The sequence below is a fragment of the Cryptomeria japonica genome, chromosome 3 (assembly GCF_030272615.1).
Source record: "Cryptomeria japonica chromosome 3, Sugi_1.0, whole genome shotgun sequence".
In the NCBI taxonomy this organism is placed as follows: domain Eukaryota; kingdom Viridiplantae; phylum Streptophyta; class Pinopsida; order Cupressales; family Cupressaceae; genus Cryptomeria; species Cryptomeria japonica.
In genome coordinates, this window is record NC_081407.1 from 164,164,106 (window position 1) to 164,184,482 (window position 20,377).

Genomic DNA, 20,377 nt, shown 5'->3' on the forward strand with positions numbered 1-20,377 from the left:
GGACAACAAATATATTTTCGAGATCACGATGTTGTTTTGAGTGTTTCCCTAAAATTTCACTAGAAAAGTGTCAAAAAATGGTGTGCAAGTGACTTTGTCCTTGCTTTTTTGCCTTTGCAAAATCTAATTCTTGTGCATCTCTATTTGCTCTTTTTGAATCTATAGTCGTTGTCTCCTAAATCTATCGCCTGCATATACAAAGGAGGAAAATGATGTTGTTTGATAGGGGTTTTCCTAGGTCAAACCCTGGGTTGGAATCAACCGTTGAATGAAATTGATAAAATGAAAAGAAAGTTTTGAAGTAGAATGTTAAACCTGAAGCTTTCTATAAAATATGATGGTTGATGATGCAATTCTCTTTGAATGTGACCCACATGTGTTGATGCAATAACATGACATGACAAGGAAATCAATCATGAACACATGCTTGCATGAAGATTGTTGCAACTTGTTGCTCCATAATGCTTAGAGCTAAATGAATTCACCCATAATACTTGCTCTTGAATGATGAAATGGATGTGTGTGGATGTAGGATACGTGAGGATTATATGTGAAAATGAATTGAAAGGATGCTCTTATATAGGATTCTCAAGGCATTTTGTAAGTTATGCTAAGCTCCACCAATCATATTGAAGTATCACAATCAAGAACCAACTGGCAGGAACCACACATTGACATATTCAAAATTGGGTCTAGACTGGATAAGGAAAGAAAAGTGCGGAAAACGCCTTCCAAATGTTAAATTCAAAGGGGAGAGAAGCAGGGGTGTCTTTTAATTCCAATTACAGTTATTAAGAATCACATAACATAAAACTAGAGTAAACATGAAAGAATTGCAAACACAGAGTGAACAATAGATTTCACATTGGAAAACCCTTATGGGTGAAAAACTACACACCAAAGCACTAATCACTTGTATTATAGTAAAGAGTATTTACATACAAGATACAGATTCAAATGCTCTATTCCAGTCTCTTTTCATGAAGCATACAGATATCATACCAATTTGATCTACATAGATTACAATCATAATAATTTTGCAACTTAGCATTTGGCAACCAACAGTCCCACCAATCGATCAACTTCCAACTAACTAATCAACCGACTTCATCAATCTATTCAATCATCTCTATAGATTATTTATACTTCTGTACATAAAATGGTTTGGTTTAGTTTCTTGACAGCTCAACTGTCGAACTCTTTGGTTGTCGAAAACATAGTGTGTAACCTACACCAAATTCCAACCGCGCTCCTCATACTCCAACTTGGGCTAATTATCAATGTCGAATTCAACAGGAAGAAAGAAGTCAAACATGGTCCCCATTGAATCCTTAAGACTATCGGCTAATGTTCTCATTTGGACCAATCATCGGCTTTCAACAACATGAAATTTTTCCACACCGAACTGCTCACTACAGAAACCAAATGCCGTGTGATCAAGATTTCAACCAGTAAGTTTGCGAAACCCATTCTTAACATTCTCCCACTTGACAAAGAACATATTGTTATCTCCAGAATATTTGAGACTAAAGAGAATCATGGGCTCCAAGTCCCATGGAGCTAATACACCATTTGAACTTAGTTGTGCTCACAAGTTTTGTCAACGCATCTGCAAAATTCTTCAAAGTATCCACCTTTTCCAAATTAACCTTTCTATCTTCCACCATGTCACGAACAAAGTGATATTGCACATCAACATGTTTCATTCTAGCATGGAACATAGGATTTTTCGCCAAACAAATGACACTCTGACTGTCACAACAGATAATAATCTTCCTTGCATTAAAATCAACATAAAAAATTAATCACTTAAGCCAAACAACCTCTTGATAGGCACGAGTTGCTGCCATGTACTCTGCCTCTGTAGTGTACAAAGCGACTACATCTTGTCGCTTTCTCATCCAACTAATTGCACCACCATTCAACATGAATACATATCTATTGGTAGATTTTTTGCTTCAATGTCCCCTGCCCAATCATAATCCACATATCCCCGAATGCTGGCAGTCCCCCGTGATCCAACCAAATTCCCATGGTAACATAGAGCATATTGAGATGTACCTTTTAGGTATCTAAACACTCTCTTCACAACATCCCAATGCAACCTTCCTAGATTTTCCATAAACTGACTTAGTACTCCCACTGCTTGGGCAATGTCAAGCCTAGTACAGACCATTGCATATATTAAACTTCCAACAACACTTTCATAAAGCACCTTTGTCATGTCCTCCTTCTCAGGAGAATATTTTGGACAATCCTCAATAGAAAGTTTCGTTCGCTGAAATACTGGAACAACTAACTACTTGCAATCCGACATATTAAACCTCTCAAGGACATTACTAATGTACTTGCTCTGATTGAGCCAAATATTTCTACTCTTTGTATCCCCTCCGATTTCCATCCCCAGAATATACCCAACTGCACCTAAACCTTTCATTTCAAAACGTACTGACAACTGAGATTTAAAATAAAAAATCACCCTTATAATTTCCAATGAATAACATGTCATCCACATAAAGAGAAATGATAAGTAAATGACCATTTTTAGTCTTGCAATACACACAATGATCTGATTTTGATATTACAAATCCAAATGACAACACAAAGGTGTCAAACTTCTGGTACCACATTCTAGGTGATTGTTTAAAACCACAAAGAGATTTCTTTAATTTGCAAACCAAGGATTCTTTACCTTTTTCAACAAAGTGCTCAGGATGGTACATATAAATCTCTTTCTCCAAATATCCATGAACGAAAAATTGTCTTCACATCCATCTGCTCGATATTTAAGTCATATTCTACTATAAGAGATAAAAGAAATTTGATAGATGTCAACTTTTCTACAGGAGAAAATATTTGGTGCAGGAGCACCTAGTACTTAGATTGTTTAGTCTTTTAAATTTTGTCTTGTACTGATCCTAGCCAAGTCAGTGGTGAATAAGGACTCCAGGAGGGTACATGAGTTATATTTTTGAGTCAGAGTAGGCCTAGGTTGTGTTCATACTTCTTAGGATTGCATTTTTGTGTAAATAGTGAGCTTGGGTAGCCAATTGACCTTTTTGATGGTCAAAAGTGTCAAAAATTGGTATAAGAATTAGGGAGGATTAAATAGGTCTTAGACATGTTTGAAAATTCATATGTGATGACTTGGGATAGGTCTTCAAGGTTGGAGAAACCAAAAGTGCAAAAATCACAAAGTTGCAAAAAGTTGTCATGACAACTTTTGTACTCAAGTGGTTAGTGTTGGAGTTAGGGATTGTTTAACACCCTAGGATGACTCCACATGTAGGAAACCTATATATACCCTCTCTTGCATGTTTACCAAAGTTGGAGAAGTGTGTGATGTAAGTTCAACAACTGAAACTACTCATTTTTCAGTCTTGTTGGCAACATTTTGGCTTGATTTTACTCATTTTGCAATTGAATATGGATTGAATCCATTGATCCAGAAATGGATTGAGTTACTCTTGTGTGTTATTGTGTTGTTGGTTCAATTTAGAGTCTTGTAAATACTATTCATTGGTGTTTTCTTGTTCAAGTTTGCAAACAACCAGTTTTGGCTTGTATATAGTAGTTTTCTTGTAAATATGGTTTCCCCATGAGTTCCACACGTGCTGCCATCACAGCTAGTTGGGACATGGTATGAAACCACCTGTACATTTTACATATGCAGTTTCAAGTGCTGGAGAGAAGTTTAAGTATGACTATCACCTTATTCTAAGCGAGTCTAGGAGCAACCCGACTAGAGGAAATAAGGTGAAAATGAAGTGCTAAGTGTAGGGGTCTGTGACAAATCACCATTTCAGAGTTTGGAGGCATCCATGGAGTTGGGGTAGAGTTTTCTATGTAGGGAGAAGCTTTGACAAAGCCTTTTGATACCAAAACCCCAACTTGTTCATTCACTGCCGATTAAAGGCCTAGTAAACCCTTCAAAACCCTCATTTTGGGGTTCATGCATTGTATAGTGAAACCAGAGGCCAAAACCACAAAAATCCTTTAGGGATAGGTGTATCTTTGAATAAAATCCAAATTTGTTTGGGGGTCTTTTGGACCGTTTTCACCCAAGCCCTAAAAAACCAGTTTTAGGAGGCCTAATTGGGCTAATTCCTTGTAGCCCTTTTCTAGGCAAGAATTTGGAATTGTTAAGAAACCTATTGTTTGCAAACCTCAAATGGACCCTAAATGCATAAAAACCATGTTAGTAGACACCTCCACACCTTTGCATCATCTCACAATAGTAGGAGGCCAGTTTGACAAGTTGAAGCCAAGAAGCCACAATTGAGCACCTGAAAAGCACTGGGAATTGGTAGGGTTCCTAACCAAAACACCTGAAGCATACACCTTAGAAAGGTCAAGAATCAAGCCCTAGAAGAGATTGAAAATGAATTGGAGGCCTAGAGTGCAACTAGGCCTAGTGAGTTGGTGGAATTGAGCAACACTAGCTAGGTGATGTGTTGAGCAGGCTGGGTAAACCCCATCAATATTTCCCCTTAATCAATTCCCTCAACTTGAGAATAAACCTTTGCAACCAACGTAGATTTATAATTTTCCACATTGCCACCCATATTAATTTTCTTCTTAAATACCCATTTGTATCCAATTGGTTTTCTACCTTCAGGAAAGGGCACAAGATCTCAGGTTTCATTCTCCTTCAATGATGCCAATTCTTCATTCATGGCCTCCAACTAGGAATCTAAATCAGATATTTTGATTGCCACTTTTACAGTCCTAGGCTCATTAGTGTTAGTAATCAAAGCATAGACACAATTTAAATCCAACATCGAATATCCATACCTATCAAGTTGCTTCTTGTCACATTTTTTCCTCCTCAATTGTTGAGGTGGAGGTTCTTATTCTTCCTCTTCATCAGAACTCTCAAAGCTGCTTGAGCTCTCTTCTCTTTCAGGTACACTTGAGGTTCACAATTCCTCTTTTCTAGAGTTAAAGAAATTTCAACTACTACCTCCTCTTTCTTTGTCTTTCCAAGCTGCAGATCTACTGAGATAGGTTTCAACTCACAAAAGATAACACTTTTGTTGTACAACACCTTCTCAATAATAGGATTCCAAAGCTTGTATCCTTTCACACCAATTCCATAGCCAATGAATATACACTTGACAACTTTGTTCTCCAACTTGGATCTATTTACATCAGGCACATACGCATATGCCTCATAGCCAAAGCCATGAATATGTCTAAGAGAGGGCTTCTTACCAGACCATGCTTCCATAAGCATTCTTGTTGGCAAGAGACACTGTACCGATATAGATAAGTGTTTGGGAGCTGTCATTGATGGCAACCCAGCTCAGAGATTTCATCTGGATTGTATGGAGTCTGAAGTCCAATTTTGCTTGTTTGGAAAGTGGAACACAATGTTTGGTAGAGTAAGAATATTTTGGGTAAAACTTCATTTTGGTTGCACATATTTATTTGCGGTGATACAAGTAGTTGGTTGGATGTCTGGAGTAGCCTATTACAGGATCTTAGCCTCTAGTGTTGTCTTTCGTGCATGATTGAAGATCTGGTATTTGACATTTCTGGAAGATCAATGCTATTTGGTCGACTAGTGGTATAACGTGCTATGCGGAATTGTTGGGATGATTTTGGTGATTTATTTTGTGTTTGAGGTTGTTGAGACGACATGTGTGAAGCACATAATCAAATTTTTTGGTCTGCATGATTGGTTTGGGCTGATTTGAGCAACGCATTTCATGTTGCGTGTTATGCGTTTTGAGCCGACAGATAAAAGACTTAATTTGGTGATGTGGATATATACGAATGATTGATATGATCATTTTTTAAATCAGTAGTTATGTGGAATCCATGTGTGAGAGGTTTGGTGCAGTTTCAACTACGCAATTGAAAGATTTGTGCTCCAGAATTTAGAAGAATATCATATTAGAGCAGTATTGAAAAGTTGAGTAAGATACAATATTTTGTGTTTAACCATAACTGTTTTTGGCATTTGTAGATATTGTTTTTCAGTTTAGATATCCAATTATTATTCTAATCATTTTGTAAGGTAGTGATGCTTCCAGGGTTGTTGCCTTATTTCTAATTTGAGCAGTGAGCTCTAGGCAGTGTGCCTGAATACACATGCATCCCTCTCATGTAATATTATTATAATTCTAACAAGGTATATTAATATTGTGGGTCTCAAGCCCACTGTGGTTTTTCCCTTAACCAGGTTTCCATGTAAAAATCTTGGTGTTATGGTGTTGTGGTTGTTTACTTTGTGTTTTTGCACTTTACTTTCATTCATCTACATTAAGTGGTTTAAGGACAAATTAAGATAAAGGAAACATTATCATAAGGACAAATTAAGATAAAGGACATTAAGTGGTTGTGCAGATAAAGGAAACACTTCAAGGTCTAGGGGATGCACAAACAGAGAACGACATTCTATGGGGATAATTCAAAACATTTCAAAGCATGATGCAGAGCAGGAAAAGGATTCCTAAGGAGGTTGTGGAAAAATATGAAGACACTATCTGTTTTCTGGTTGACACTGACCAATGCCTTATGGAAGCTATGGAGCCGAGGACATCATGGATCATGCCCATGGGGTATGAGGTCAAGGGACATGTTCTTGATATGTATGCTCAACACTTATTGAGAAAACTGGTGGGTTCTACTAAAGGAAGGTTTGAGCTTGCATAGTCAGTTCAAGAAACCTAAGATGTAGAAGAAAGTCGGGAAGGAGGTGGAGCAGCTGGTAGAGAGCATGGGGATCACCAAGGAAGCGGTTCGGAGGGACAAAGAGAAGAACATATTAAAGGAAGAAGATATGGTCAAAACAAAGAAGGCCAAACCGGAAGCTCTTGTACCTAAGCCGAAGTAGCCTAAGAGCTTTGCACCCTCCTCCGGTGCTCAGAAACCTACAAGCTCACCTAAGCCTCAGGCCAAACCATATAGTGAAGGAAAAAGGAAGAGAGGACAAGCTAGAGAATTCATTCCCATTGATGAAGAGGAAATAGAATCAGATGAAGCCACAAAGAAGGTTAAGGCAAAAGGAATCAAGGCCACCAAGATCTCAAGGGAGAAACCATTTGGTGGACCTAAATCTGGTAAGAAATCTAAGAAATCTGAACTTTATGAGGCGCTAAAGATTGGTAAGCTTGAAATTAATCCTCCAATGTCTTGGAATGAGATTGTTAATGAAGCTGTTAAGAATGCTAATCTGAAGCCACTATCAGAGTGGTATGATAATTTCGATGAGAATGGAAACAAAACTCTTGAGGAAGCAACTCTAGAGTACCTTAATGTATATAGTAAGGCTCTAATTGAATTAATGTCAGTAATACCCAAGAGCTTGTATGACATTTTGGATGCTAGAAGGCAAACAACAAATGAGGAAGATGAAATATTAAAAGAATATATATTGGTCAACTTATGTTCAATTATGTCTAATAAGGAGATAGACAGATTACTCCAGTTAGCGAAGAGTGAGTTAAGAAGTAAACATAGAGTTAACAAAATCATGTTTGGAAAAATTGATGATGAAGTTGCAAAGGAAAAAGAAAAGATTTTGACAAAAGTTTTGTTAGATAACCAGTATGAAGTCAATCATCTAGGTGACTCTAATCCAGATGCCAAGTAGAAAAGGAATGACACTTCTATTTTGGATGTTCAAACTGTTATGTAGGAAGGAGTTATAATTGAAGATCCGACTGACAAAGGTGGAGAGAATGCAAGAAGAGATGATGAGGGTAAGGACATGAATGAAAACCCTCCAATTGATACAAACAATCCTCCGGTTAAAGAAGTTGATGTAGGTGAAGGAACTCAGAACCCTCTGGTGGTGACTGTTGAATTAGAGATGGGAGCAGAGAAAATAGAAAGCAAGGTTGAATAGATTTCAGTGGCAAGAGACACTGAGAAATCAGTGAAGGGGAAGTAGATCATGAGTGACATGAACTTTGCCCAAGGCCCCATCAATCTTGACTCTCTATCCCCTGTCTAGGCACTCAAACTGGCTGCACTTGATCAAGCCAAAGCAAGTGAAGATTTATTGAAATCTCACACAGAGAACAATGACATGATAGCATTGGCAATAAGTGTCCTTGAGAAAATTTTGCCATCTTTTAAATAGGACTCATCTAACACTCCCTCCAAAAAGCTAAAGAGTTTGCTTGAATCAATTGATTCTCATTTTGAATCCTTGGAGAAAGTTGTTGAAGTAAAAGTTCAAAGTCATTTTAATGCTAAGAGATTGAGGACCATTTTGAAAATGATTGAAGGAGATAGAGCTAGTTTGTTAACTGGTGTCAAAGACATTCAAGAAGTATTGGTTGTAGGAGGAAAAATCTACAAATCATGCCTCTTATTGCCTAAGTTCACTATTGAGGTTGATAAGAAGATTAAAGAGTATGAAGGTCACAATTGGCCAGTCTATCTCAGTCTTATGATCCTCAGACCATTTTTGCAAGGAGCGGAGTAAAACAGGTGATATCTCTACTTGATAGAATCAAGAGTCTACGTTAGGAGAAGGACAAACTTATTGGAAGGGTGGGAGAGCTAAGGAATCTAATAACTCCTTGGTTAGACACCCTACTTAGTAATATGCAAGATGCCCATAATTCATTGAATAAGAGTGCATCTAGAGATCTTAGGGTAGCAGAGATGTAGACATATCTATTCAGTGCCCTGATATCTATTTTGGGTAGTTTGAAGAAGGGATGGGATGACTACTTGCAATCATTGAAGACTATTTTTGTTGATATCTTCAAATTTTTGTAACTTCTACCTTTGTATATAGAGTTTTATGGAAATTTTGACATGCGGATACCTGCCTTTGCCATTGATGTCAAAGGGGGAGAGTAGAGCAGTGAAAAATGTTGGTCTCAGGGGGAGTCATGTTTCTTTTGGAATCTGGAAGTCATATTTTTGGTTGCAGAGTGTACAGTATTTTGGTTTTGATTTGACAGTTAGTCATTTTTCACTAAGTGTTGCCATCAATGCCAAAGGGGGAGATTATTGGAAAGAGACACTGTATCGATAGAGATAAGTGTTTGGAAGTTGTCATTGATGGCAACCCAACTTAGATAATTCATCTAGATTGTATGGATTCATCCTACTGGAAGTCTGAAGTCCAATTTTGCTTGTCTAGAAAGTGGAACACAGTGCTTGACAGGGTGTAAAAATTCATTTTGGTTGCACATCTTGCTTTGTGGTGATACAGGTAGATGGTTGGATGTCTGGAGTAGCCTATTCCAGGATCTTAGCCTTTGGTGTTGTCTTTCATGCATGATTGAAGATCTGGTATTTGGCATTTCAAGAAGAACAATGCTATTTGGTTGACCAATGGTATAACGTGTTATGCAGAATTGTTGGGACGATTTTGGTGATTGATTTTATGTTCGAGGTTGTTGAGATGGCATGTGGGGAGCATATAATCAATTTGTTTTGGTTTGCATGATTGGTTTGGGCCGATTTGAGCTACACGTTTCATGTTGCGTGTTATGCATTTTGAGCTGACAGATAAAAGACTTAATTTGGTGATGCGGATATATATGAGTGATTGATTTGATCATTTTTTAAATTAGTAGTTATGTGGAATCCATGTATAAGTGATTTGGCATAGTTTCAAATGTGCAGTTGAAAGATTTGTGCTTTGAAATTCAGAAGAATATGAGAACAGAGCAATATTAGTAAGATACAGTACTTTGTGCTTAACCAGAACTTTTTTTGGCATTTGTATAGTTGTTTGTCAGTTCATATATTCCAATTATTATTGTAATCATTTTGTAAGGTAGTGAGCCTTCTGGAGTTGTTGCCATGTTTGTAGTTTGAGTAGTGAGCTCTAGGCAGTGTGCCTGAATGCATGTGCATTCCTCTCATGTAATATTATTATATTTCTAACAAGGTATATTCATATTGTGGGTCTCAATCCCACTATGGTTTTTCCCTTAACCGGATTTCCACATAAAAAACTTGGTGCTATGTTATTGTGGTTTTTTACTTTGTGTTTCTGCACTTCACTTTCATTCATCTGCATTGAGTGGTTTAAAGGACAAATTAAGAATGTTAAAAATTGCAGAACATTGATTCACCCCCCCTCTCAGTGTTTATTGATTCCTACAGTTCTTTCTACCAATGTTTAAGTGGGAGATATATTTTGTAGATAACATATTGTGGATACAACCTCTATTGCAAGTTGTGTGCCCTTAGTCTCATTGTGTTATGCAGTGCAGTGCTCAGGTTTGTGACATGGCTTAACCACCTCCTGTGGATTAGTCTAGTGGCTGTATCGGGCATTAACAGGTTGATCTTTTGGTGCAACAACTGCACTTGTAACAAGTGGTATCAGAGCTTGGTCAAAAGTTCAAACCCCTTGCTTGCGTTGGGGGAGATTATTGCAAGGTGTGTGCCCTTGGTCTCCTTGTGTTGTGCAGTGCAGTGTTCAGGTTTGTGACATGGCATAATCGCCTCCTGTGGATTAATCTAGTGGTTGTATCGGGCATTAACAGGTCGATATTTTGGTGCAACAACAACCATACTTGTAACAACCTCATCCAAGAATTTCTACTCTAGGCCAACACCACTCAGTGTGCTTCTCACCTTTTCCATCAACGTTCTATTCAACCTTTCAACAACTCCATTTTGTTGTGGAGTATAAGGTGTAGTTTTATGCCTCTTAACTCCATGATCTTTGCAGTATTATTTAAAATCTACATAATAGAACTCACCGCTATTATCAGTCTTTAAGCACTTAATTTTTCTACCAGTATGTTTTTCAACCAAGTTCTCAAATTACTTAAACCAACCGAACACTTCTGATTTACTTTTCAAAAAGTATACAAATGCCCTTCTTGAATAATCATCTATAAAGGAAACATAGTATGTAGATTTCAATAATGAAGAAACATTTACTGGACCAAAAACATCAGAGTGAATTTAATCCAGCAAACTAGAAGATCTATGAGGATTAGAATAAAATGAAACACAGTGTTGATTTCTATAAATGCAATGTTCACAGAATTCAAACTCAAAATTACAATCATCAAGCCCCTCTACAAGGTTTTTATTTTTCAAAGATTTTAAACCATTTTATCTAATGTGACCGAGTCTATGATTCTATAACATTATTTTATCTGTAGGAAGTTTGACCTCAATAAAGCTTGCAACGTTCTCCTTCTGGGTAGCCTTCTCTAGACTTTCCAGAGACATTGTTACATTGAGCAAACGGTGCATCCATCTTGAACAGAGTACCAACCCTCGCACCCTTATCCAACACAATCAAGCCCGATGAGCCTATAAATTGACCATATTATTTCATTTTTTATGATACTTACCTCATGTTTATAATTTCCTTCCAAGTCATTTCCAAACATTACCTTGGTTTTGTCAAGCATTATCTAGGATTAATGGTGTTTGATATGCATATGTATGTCTAGCTAGTTAATGCTAAATAAAGGTAAAATATTATAATAAATGGTTATTATTAAATGTAAAGTATTTTGGAATGATTAACATGTTTCTTGTGAGTGGTTTGAGTCATTCATATAGCTAGAAGAAAGAAGGAACAAGTTGGCAATTGACAGATGTAGCAGTTGATTGAAAGTGCAGAAAAAGTCAAAAGACTTATTTCAATAAAATGGTTACATCTCACTTGTTTCTTAACTAAATTCAAATTTTAAAAATTATATGGAAAGATTAAAAGGAGATATAAAAACCCTTTAAATCATTTGAGTTGATTCACAATAGTTAATGAGAAGTATTCATCATAAGTTGTCTGAGACAAACTAGTATATTTCCAGGCAGCAGTTAAAGATTGAGTTCTAATTCAACTTCGACTCTTCTACCTCTTCATGAGTTCATGTATTTGCAGTTATTTAAGTCGACAGACATTGGAAAATCTTGTGGAAACATTGATGATTCATAAATAATTATAACATGTTTTGTATACATGTTCAACCATGACTGTATTTTATAGTTGTAAGAGTTTGAAGAGGATTTAGAACTCTCTCAACTCTTTTTAGTTTAGTCTTTATTATCAGTCATGAGTAGAATAAGTCATCTCCTTGCTTTCATGGGAGAAATTATATTTGTAATAAGTAGTTGAATTTGTAATTAATCCAACTCTCAAGTCTCAAGCATAAATATGGGATCTTGTTGAGTTGTGAGGGATAGTAGAGTTGAGAGTGTTTAGAGAATATCTAGTTAGTGTTGAGTGTTTTTAGTGGTGTCCATGTTCAATCAGAAATTCTGATATATGTCCATGTAATATTTGATTTGCAATAAGAAGATAATCTGAGCATTGAAGCTTGTCTATTGAAGATGGAATGCTAATGATAGATTGAAGCAACTCAAGCAAGGGCCACTTGAGGAACTGTGATTCCATTATAGTTTAGATTTGCAGTAGTTTACATTTTTATTCATTATGATTTACTGTTAGTTATCAGTTGTTTAAGATATGTTTTGAATCAACATATTTGATTTCACTAGTTTTAGAATAATTAGCATGTAACCACTTCTATTGCAAATAACCAGTCTTCCTGTAGCCACTGATGTGTAGTTAGTTTTATTTCTAGCATTGTCATGTTTTCAATTTAGTTTATTATTCTGAGTTTATTTTCTATACACAACTGAAATAACAACTTAGAAGGATTACATAGTGCATATATATTGTTGTCTCATTTCAAGTTCACGTCCTTGGGTTGATAATTAAATGTAGCTTCTAGTTCATGAAGGGTTGCTTAGTGTGGATAAGAATCCCTAAGTTGTGAATTAGTAGTACAACCTCAATTGCAATTAAAAAGCTCAACAAAGCCTCTAGTCATTTTACAGCCACCACCCGAGAATGTAACTTGTACACCAGCATCATTCAACTTACTAACAGAAAGAAAATTCCAAGCAGACCTGGTATGTGCATTACACCATCAATTCCCTTAATTCTTCCATCAGGAAACTGAATTCTAACTCTTCCTTGGCCAACTATTTCAAGAGATGAATCACTTGCCAAATACACCTTTCCACCATCATATTCCTCAAATCTAGAGAACCAATCTCTACGAGATGTCATGTGGAATGATGCACCCAAATCAATCAACTAGACATTATCAACTGTTTGAGTTGCCAAGGTATTAATGAAGGCATCAACATCACTCTGAGAAGATTCAGTGTCAGAATTCTTCTTCTTCTTCTTCTTCTTCTTTTTCAACTCCTTGCAATCCTTTCGGATATGACGTCAGATTGCCCACAATTCCAACACTTCACCTTGGACTTATTTCCAAGAGACTTTGATCTCTCCTTCGATTTGGATTTGGACTTATTATCCTTTTGCTTGCCTCTTTCCTTTGATTTGCCTCAAACAACAAGAGCCTCCTTGGCCATCTTGAAAGATTTCCTTAGTGCCTCTTCTGACAGCAATAAAGCAACTACATCTTCCATTTTGAAGGTGGTTGTTGTACTTCCAATAGCCATCACCAAATGATCCCATGTGTCAGGAAAGGAACATAACAAAAGCATATAAGGATCTTCTCCATCAATCTATTCCCACATAAGTTAACTATGCAACAATCATGTTGAAAGTATTCAGATGGTCTACCACAGATGTACCTTCGCTCATTTTCAAGGAGTACAACTTTGTCCTCAGGAATAACTTATTTACTAGAGACTTTCCTTGATAAATGTCACCAAGTTTCTTCCACAGAGTAGTTGTTGTCTTTTCCTCATGAACATTCAAAAGTACAGAATCTGCAAGACATAGTCTAATCAACCCTTTGTCTTTCCCATCTGTGAGATCCCAATCTTCTTGTTTCACGCCTAATGGTTTAACTCTAGAAACTGCAACCCAGAGGTCTATGTCCACCAAGAGGTCTTCCATTTTGAGTTTCCATAACTCGTAGTTGCCAGCATTGAATTTATCAATGTCAACTCTCTTTGATGTGCTCGCCATCTCAACCTGCAATTTCAATCACCGGTTCTCTGCAAAACTCCCACTACAGAATTAACACAAAAAACCCATCCTACCCACAAGGATAACACAACTAGCCAGGCTCTGATACCACTTGTAAGGAAATCAGAGTGTGAAAAACACCTTTCAAATGTTAAATTCAAAGAGGAGAGAAGCAAGGGTGTCTTTTAATTCCAATTACAGTCATTAAGAGTCACATAACAGAAAACTAGAGCAAACATGAAAGATTTGCAAACACAGAGTGAACACCAGATTTCACATGCGAAAACCCTTACGAGTGAAAAACCTACACACCAAAACACTAATCACTTGTATTACAGTAAAGAGTATTTACATACAAGATACATATTCAAATGCCTTGTTCTAGTCTCTGTTCAGGCATCATACAAATATCAGACCAATTTGATCCACACAGATTACAGTCACAATAATTTTGCAACTTAGCATTTGACAACCAACAGTCCCATCAATCAATCAACTTCCAACTAACTGATCAATCAAAGTCATCAATCTCTGCAACTATTTCTACAGGTTATTTATACTTCTGCACAGAAAACAGTTTGTTTCAGTTTCTCGATGTCTCAATTGTCAGACTCTTCAGTTGTCGAAAACATGGTGTATAACCTACACCAAATTCCAACCATGCTCCTCATACTCCAACTTGGACCAATTATCAACATCCAATTCAACAGGAAAAACCAGTCAAACATGGTCCCCATTGAATCCTTAAGACTATCGACTAATGTTTCCATTCGGACCAATCATCGGCTTCCAACTTAGCATGACAATGTGATTCAACCATGGTCCCCACCAAGGCCATCTCAAATCTTATTGGCACATCACCACCCGATGGAAGTGTATCTCATTAGTTCTCATTGTCACCAAGCTTTATTCCACCCGATCTCTGATCCCCGTTAGTGTTGTGTCAATGGGCCCCTCACAAGTCTATCGATAGTTGTGGACCTTAGTGCCTCGCAAGATGGCGGGGGAGACCAAGTCTCCTTTCTCCCTGCTTTATTGTGACCTCATTTGCCTTTATCTTCTACTTGCGCGGGGTGAAGAAAGAATTAATTTTCTTTCTTCCCCGCTATCCTGCGCGGCCTCGGTGAAGGACTATGACTTCGACTAACAATTGGGGATGACATACCAAAATCGAATGTTACATCGAAATGAATTCTCTAGCTGTGTGTAAAACACGAAAAAGTATTATGTCGCCTTTGGAGTTCGTTGACAACATAAATTTTTTCCACACCGAACTGCTCACTACAGAAACCAAATGCCATTTGATCGAGATTTCAACCAATAATTTTGAGACACCCATTCTCAACAAAGAGCACTCAAATGCCCTTGTCCACCCAGAACAAGGTGAATAATGTGTGAATTAGGTGCACTCAATCTTGGGGCAAAGGTTTAGATCACCATGTAAACATATGACTTCAGTTTTGTAGTATAAAAGCCAGAAAGACACTAGGAAAAGAGCTAAAAGAAGACACACTAAAGAAAGGGCACAAAAAGGAGTGTCAAATTGTAAGGGGTCAAAATTTATGACACTACAACTATTAAACTATTATTATTTTTATAAAAATTAGACTTGAAAAGTGATAATATAACTTGACCTAATATGTTACTTATATGTTATGAATAAAAAATAACATGTAAAAATGATCAAAATGTTTGAATAATAATTACAAGCCTCTTTGAGAAGGCAACCTTTCTAATAAAAAAGCTCTAACAAAATATTATTCTAAGATGATCTATTCTTTATTATACCATAAATCCATGCCTAATATTTACTCATTACATAATTTTAGTGTCACAAAATATTATTTTAAGATGATAATTTCTTTATTATAAGACCAATTTATAAGAATCACAAAAGATGACTAATAAGATGTATCATTGCATAATTTTGAAACTTCATGTGATACATGATAAATCATCATAAAATAATAATAACTAAATGTTTATAATAATTAACTAAATAATCAAACTATAATAATTACCATAATCATACCATATAAGATATTATCCTTATTATAAAAATAATCATTTCATAAAAGGTTTATAACATTAATGTAATATAAAATTCACTTTTATGATTTGAAAATTATAATGTATATATTAATCCTGTTAATATTGTTATTATTATTCTAGTTGTATATATCTATTAAATTTGTTTTTCTAATTTTTCCTTATATCTACAATCACTATTATTTATTTTTATAGAATATTCTTAGTAATGAATATTATTATAATCATTTTCTCTTCTCTCTTTAAAAAAATGTGTAACATTTATCTTTAAATTTGTAATATATGCATAATATTATCAACAATAAATATTAGTAAAAACGTGTCACCATTTCTTAAGTTGATTTTGTTAACAATAAAGCTTAAGTTGATTTTGTTAAGAATAAAGCTTAGTAATTCCTGACATAGTATGATGATTAAATCATGACATTATTGTTGTAAAGTTCAAACTCCTATTAAATCATTGTGATTATCTTTGTTAAAATGATGTGCTCACCAATATAGACTATATACGTAGTAATTAAAAATACTAATAAAGCCTGGTCCAATCCAACAATCCGGACTTGCAAGCACGACCCAGAACCCGTAGAAGTGAAAGACCTGTGTGGGTCTAATACAAAAACACTAAAATACTAATAAATATAATATTATAATATAGTTATTTTAAAAATAAATCTCACTGCAAAATCTATTTATCTATATGCCGAAAATTCCAAAGCAAGATTCCACTGAAACGATTGGGATAATAAGGCATGCTATAATAAATTAATCAATAACATGTAACATAACAAAGTATTCATTATTACGGTCTGTATACTGTTAAGAATTCAGCATTTAAAAATATATTCATTTTTTTAGGATGGATTTGTCGCAATTCTTCTTTTCGTAAAGTTCGAATAAGGTGCCATCATATACACCTCTGATGGCCTCTTTCTCCAGAAATCCTTTGTCGTCCTTGGCCAAATCATATAAGAAATCCCATTCTACCTTGCTAGCAATCCTGGTCAAACACAGAAACCATTTGTACTCTTGTAAAAAAATAATTTCTTTTATATTCACATAATGTACTCGTTGAAATTTGCTTACCATCCAGGAACATTTTTGGGTTCCCTGTTGGATTTGAGCATGGAATCCAATTCAGAGCGCGTAAGTCTGTCTTTTTGAGTGCATGCATATTTGCTGAAAATGGCTTCAAATTTGTGAGAATCAAAATTGCCTTCTTTGTCATACACATCTGTGTCACTTCCATGCTTTGCTTTGTGAATATTATTTATGTATATGGGGAATAATAGTGATGGCATCCGTCCCTGTAATTTGTATACAGATCAGTTTCTAAGGACATGGGTGAAATTTTATGTGGTAAAGTATTGGACTGTACATAATTTCTACTTACAGGAAGGGTTGAGTAGCTCAACGCTACATTGATTAGCACTCCTGCTGCCAAGGATTTCATGACCCCAAATCCTACTGCACGGAAACCTGGGGATTTAAACACCAATTCATTAATAACTCTAGTTAAAAATTAATCTTATTGAATACAGCAGTTGCTGGTTGTTTGACACCTGCAACAGTTTGGACACCTAACTCTTTGTTGTTATAGTTGAAACGTCACATTATGCATATATATATATATGAGAATGTGAATGTGTTGGATAGGGGAAATGAAGTTGAGATGCAGACAAAGATGCACAATAAAATGGCAGTTAATTTTCACTTTGTGAAATCCTTTTCTATTTATAAGGAAATAAAAATAAATTTTAAAAGTAATAATAAAATTAAAAAATGTCATCTTTTAAGATTGTGCAATCTTTTTCTAAAAATAAGATTAGGGGAGAAGACCCAATAGTTGAGCACCTTAGCTTGGTGCTAGGTGGAGATTTCAAATCACTTCTACAACAGCTTAGGCAAGTCTCCTGCTTATATTTCTCTAATTTCAGAATCACATCATCAAATATGATGCCACATCAACATGCTTTTTACCGAGATATCCAGCCCTGGATCCTCTCTCTCCCTAGTAAACTTCAAAGATAATTAAATCCCCTCTTTATTTCAAGATAACTGTCATGGCAGCCATTGAAATGTGCTCGGGTCCTCTCTCTCCCTAGTAAACAAACTTCAAAGATAATTAAATCCCCTCTTTATTTCAAGATTCTTGTTTAGTTTTTTTTTTTTAATTAATTAAAAGAATTAAAATATAAATTAATTTCCTTTAAAGTTTTTATCATGGTTGTAAAATTATTTTGTATCTATGACAGTAGAGTAAACAGGAAATCAACACAATTTTACAATTCTAATCATAAGAGGGAATATTTCTCAAGTCTATAAAAGTACTTAATTGTTTTTTAATATAATTTGATACACACATCCAGAACTATCAAACATTGAAACATATCCCAAAATATTCTCAATAATGTATTCATTTAAAAACCAAAGAAACAAAATAGAAATTTTGCCTAAAAACAATATACAGATAATGACATATCAATCGGTTGTTTTGAGTAATTTAGTATATAAAAACATCTGTAGCTAATGCATAATAAAGTAAAAAAATCTGTGGCTAATAGATTTTATAAAAAAAAACTGTAGCTAATACATTTAAAAAATCAGGAACAGATGAAAGATCTATGAGTTAAACCTTTATAAGTCTCCCAAGGATAAACGATCCCGTCCTTATTACTGTCAAAGAATGCCACATGCTTTTGAAGAGGAGTCATATTTTTTTTGTGATCAACACAATCCAATTGAACTTCTGTCAATTGAAATTCAAACACAGGCAGAGATGAATTATGGTACTGTGGATCCAACAAAACATTAAATAACCATACTAAAACGAAATTCTTCCAATCGAAAAAACAAAAAATGAAAGGCTTTGGCAAATTTTGCAAAATTGAAAGATACCGCAAGGGTTTTGCCGATTACATACCTGACTTTGGCAGTTGAGAATCCATTAATGACCCTCCGGTTCAGAGGTAAGTTCAAACGTCTAGTTTATGTTAATCCGCCTAAAGAAATTTGTAATAATCACAGTGATTTGTACAAATTGGTGAGCAAAATTATTTTTTTACAGGATTAGGGCTCGCATTCGCTAAAATAATGGATAGAATCGAGCGAATTGATGAACATTGTAGGGTTTGGTGGAGAATTTATAGGATTATGATCTAAACAAAGCAAACATGGCGAGACGATCACGCATATGTTCAATATTGTACACGGCACGCATTTATTCTCTAAAGCCTTCTATTTTTCTGCATGAAACTTGAAGAATACTGCAAGTTAAAGAAAATCCCAAATCTTGGCAACTAATTGAGACATGGCGGGCGAGCAATGACATTTTCAACTGAAAAAAAAATTACTTTATGCATTTAAATCTAAACTATTTTAGAAAACCCCAATAACAGTCCAAACACTCAGTTAAAAATGTCTTTCCCTTCTATCTGTATAGACGCATTGAATGCAGGAGAGTGCAGAGCGGCGGATATGAAGCGCTTATTAAATTTGTGTTGGTGAGTCAGGTGACAGATGTTGGTGGGACAAAGCGCGTGGATCCAGTAGATCACACACAACTGCCATGGAATAACCTTTCTATAATTGCAGATAGGAGCGGGCCTACAAGTTTCCCCTTTTAATTGAGTATTCGGTACCCAAGCTAATTTGTGTGACTTAGTTTTGGGCCCATTTAGATGGAAGGAGTTTTGTGTGGTGTTGGCTTCATTTTATGATTCTTATCATCTTCAATTGTTCTTATATGAGATATTTTATTTTGGTCTAAAATTTATGTTTATATTATTTGGTTTAGTCATATTAAAATGGATGTGTGAAACCTTACAATGTTTGGAAACCAAGTCACATTCTAATGTTAAAGTAATGGAGTTGGAAGTTACTAAATATAAATATGGTTAAGTCACAAGTGTAGTTTATAATATCAAAAAGGAAATGGTTGTTACAAAATTAGATGATTATAAAAAAAAGCATTAAGTTGTTTGAGTAGTTTTCGAAATAATAGGGGTTCTTGGTCCTCAAGATTATTCCTTGCCACTTGGAAGCTCACAAACAATATCCACAAATTCATAGTCATTATTAACCTCTTTTGTTTCATGCATATAATTTTGATCATTAATGACACTAAAGAAATTACTAATTGAAGTTGAGGGAATTTACTCTGATCAAGAAATTTCCATCCATGTCATTGAGAGGACATGGAGAAGTGATGTGTTGGTGGAGGTCATCCATGATGATGACTAGGAAGAGAGGGGAGGGGTTTATCCAGATTGTTGTATTATAGGTTGGTGGTGGTATGGTGGACCTCTAGTAGCTTTCTTGGGGATGATGATAAAAGTTTCAATAGTTATGTTTCTTATATTGGTGGGGGGATCTAGTCTTGACTAGGGAGCATGGCACCCTTGCCACAATGTAGCAGGCATTCTCTCAATG

General features: G+C 35.6%; 1 protein-coding gene across 2 annotated transcripts; it reads right to left on the bottom strand.

Annotated features, from left to right (window-relative positions):
• Positions 1 to 16,683: 16,683 nt before the first annotated feature.
• LOC131043389 (peroxygenase) lies at positions 16,684 to 19,579 on the bottom strand. 2 transcript variants are annotated; one of them, XM_059218124.1, is made up of 5 exons: positions 18,870 to 19,579; positions 18,582 to 18,738; positions 17,340 to 17,425; positions 17,033 to 17,253; positions 16,684 to 16,946 (listed from the first exon to the last, which is right to left on the bottom strand). In XM_059218124.1, exons 2-5 carry the CDS (start codon positions 18,658 to 18,660, stop codon positions 16,793 to 16,795), a joined length of 540 nt encoding a protein of 179 aa, XP_059074107.1. In that variant the 5' UTR covers positions 18,661 to 18,738; positions 18,870 to 19,579; the 3' UTR covers positions 16,684 to 16,792. The 2 variants fall into 2 exon arrangements, with proteins under 2 accessions (XP_059074107.1, XP_057832563.1); XM_057976580.2 differs by having other exon boundaries at positions 18,582 to 18,695; positions 18,870 to 19,578.
• Positions 19,580 to 20,377: the final 798 nt, after the last annotated feature.

What these genes read in the sequence shown, in the direction of transcription:
- LOC131043389 (XM_057976580.2), bottom strand. Translation starts at nt 18,894, where the DNA reads ATGGATTCTCAACTGCCAAAGTCAG. An exon ending in TTCTCAACTGCCAAAGTCAG is followed by an intron (nt 18,696 to 18,869) that starts GTATGTAATCGG and finishes TTCAATTGACAG; the next exon opens with AAGTTCAATTGGATTGTGTT. An exon ending in TCCTTGGGAGACTTATAAAG is followed by an intron (nt 17,426 to 18,581) that starts GTTTAACTCATA and finishes TTAAATCCCCAG; the next exon opens with GTTTCCGTGCAGTAGGATTT.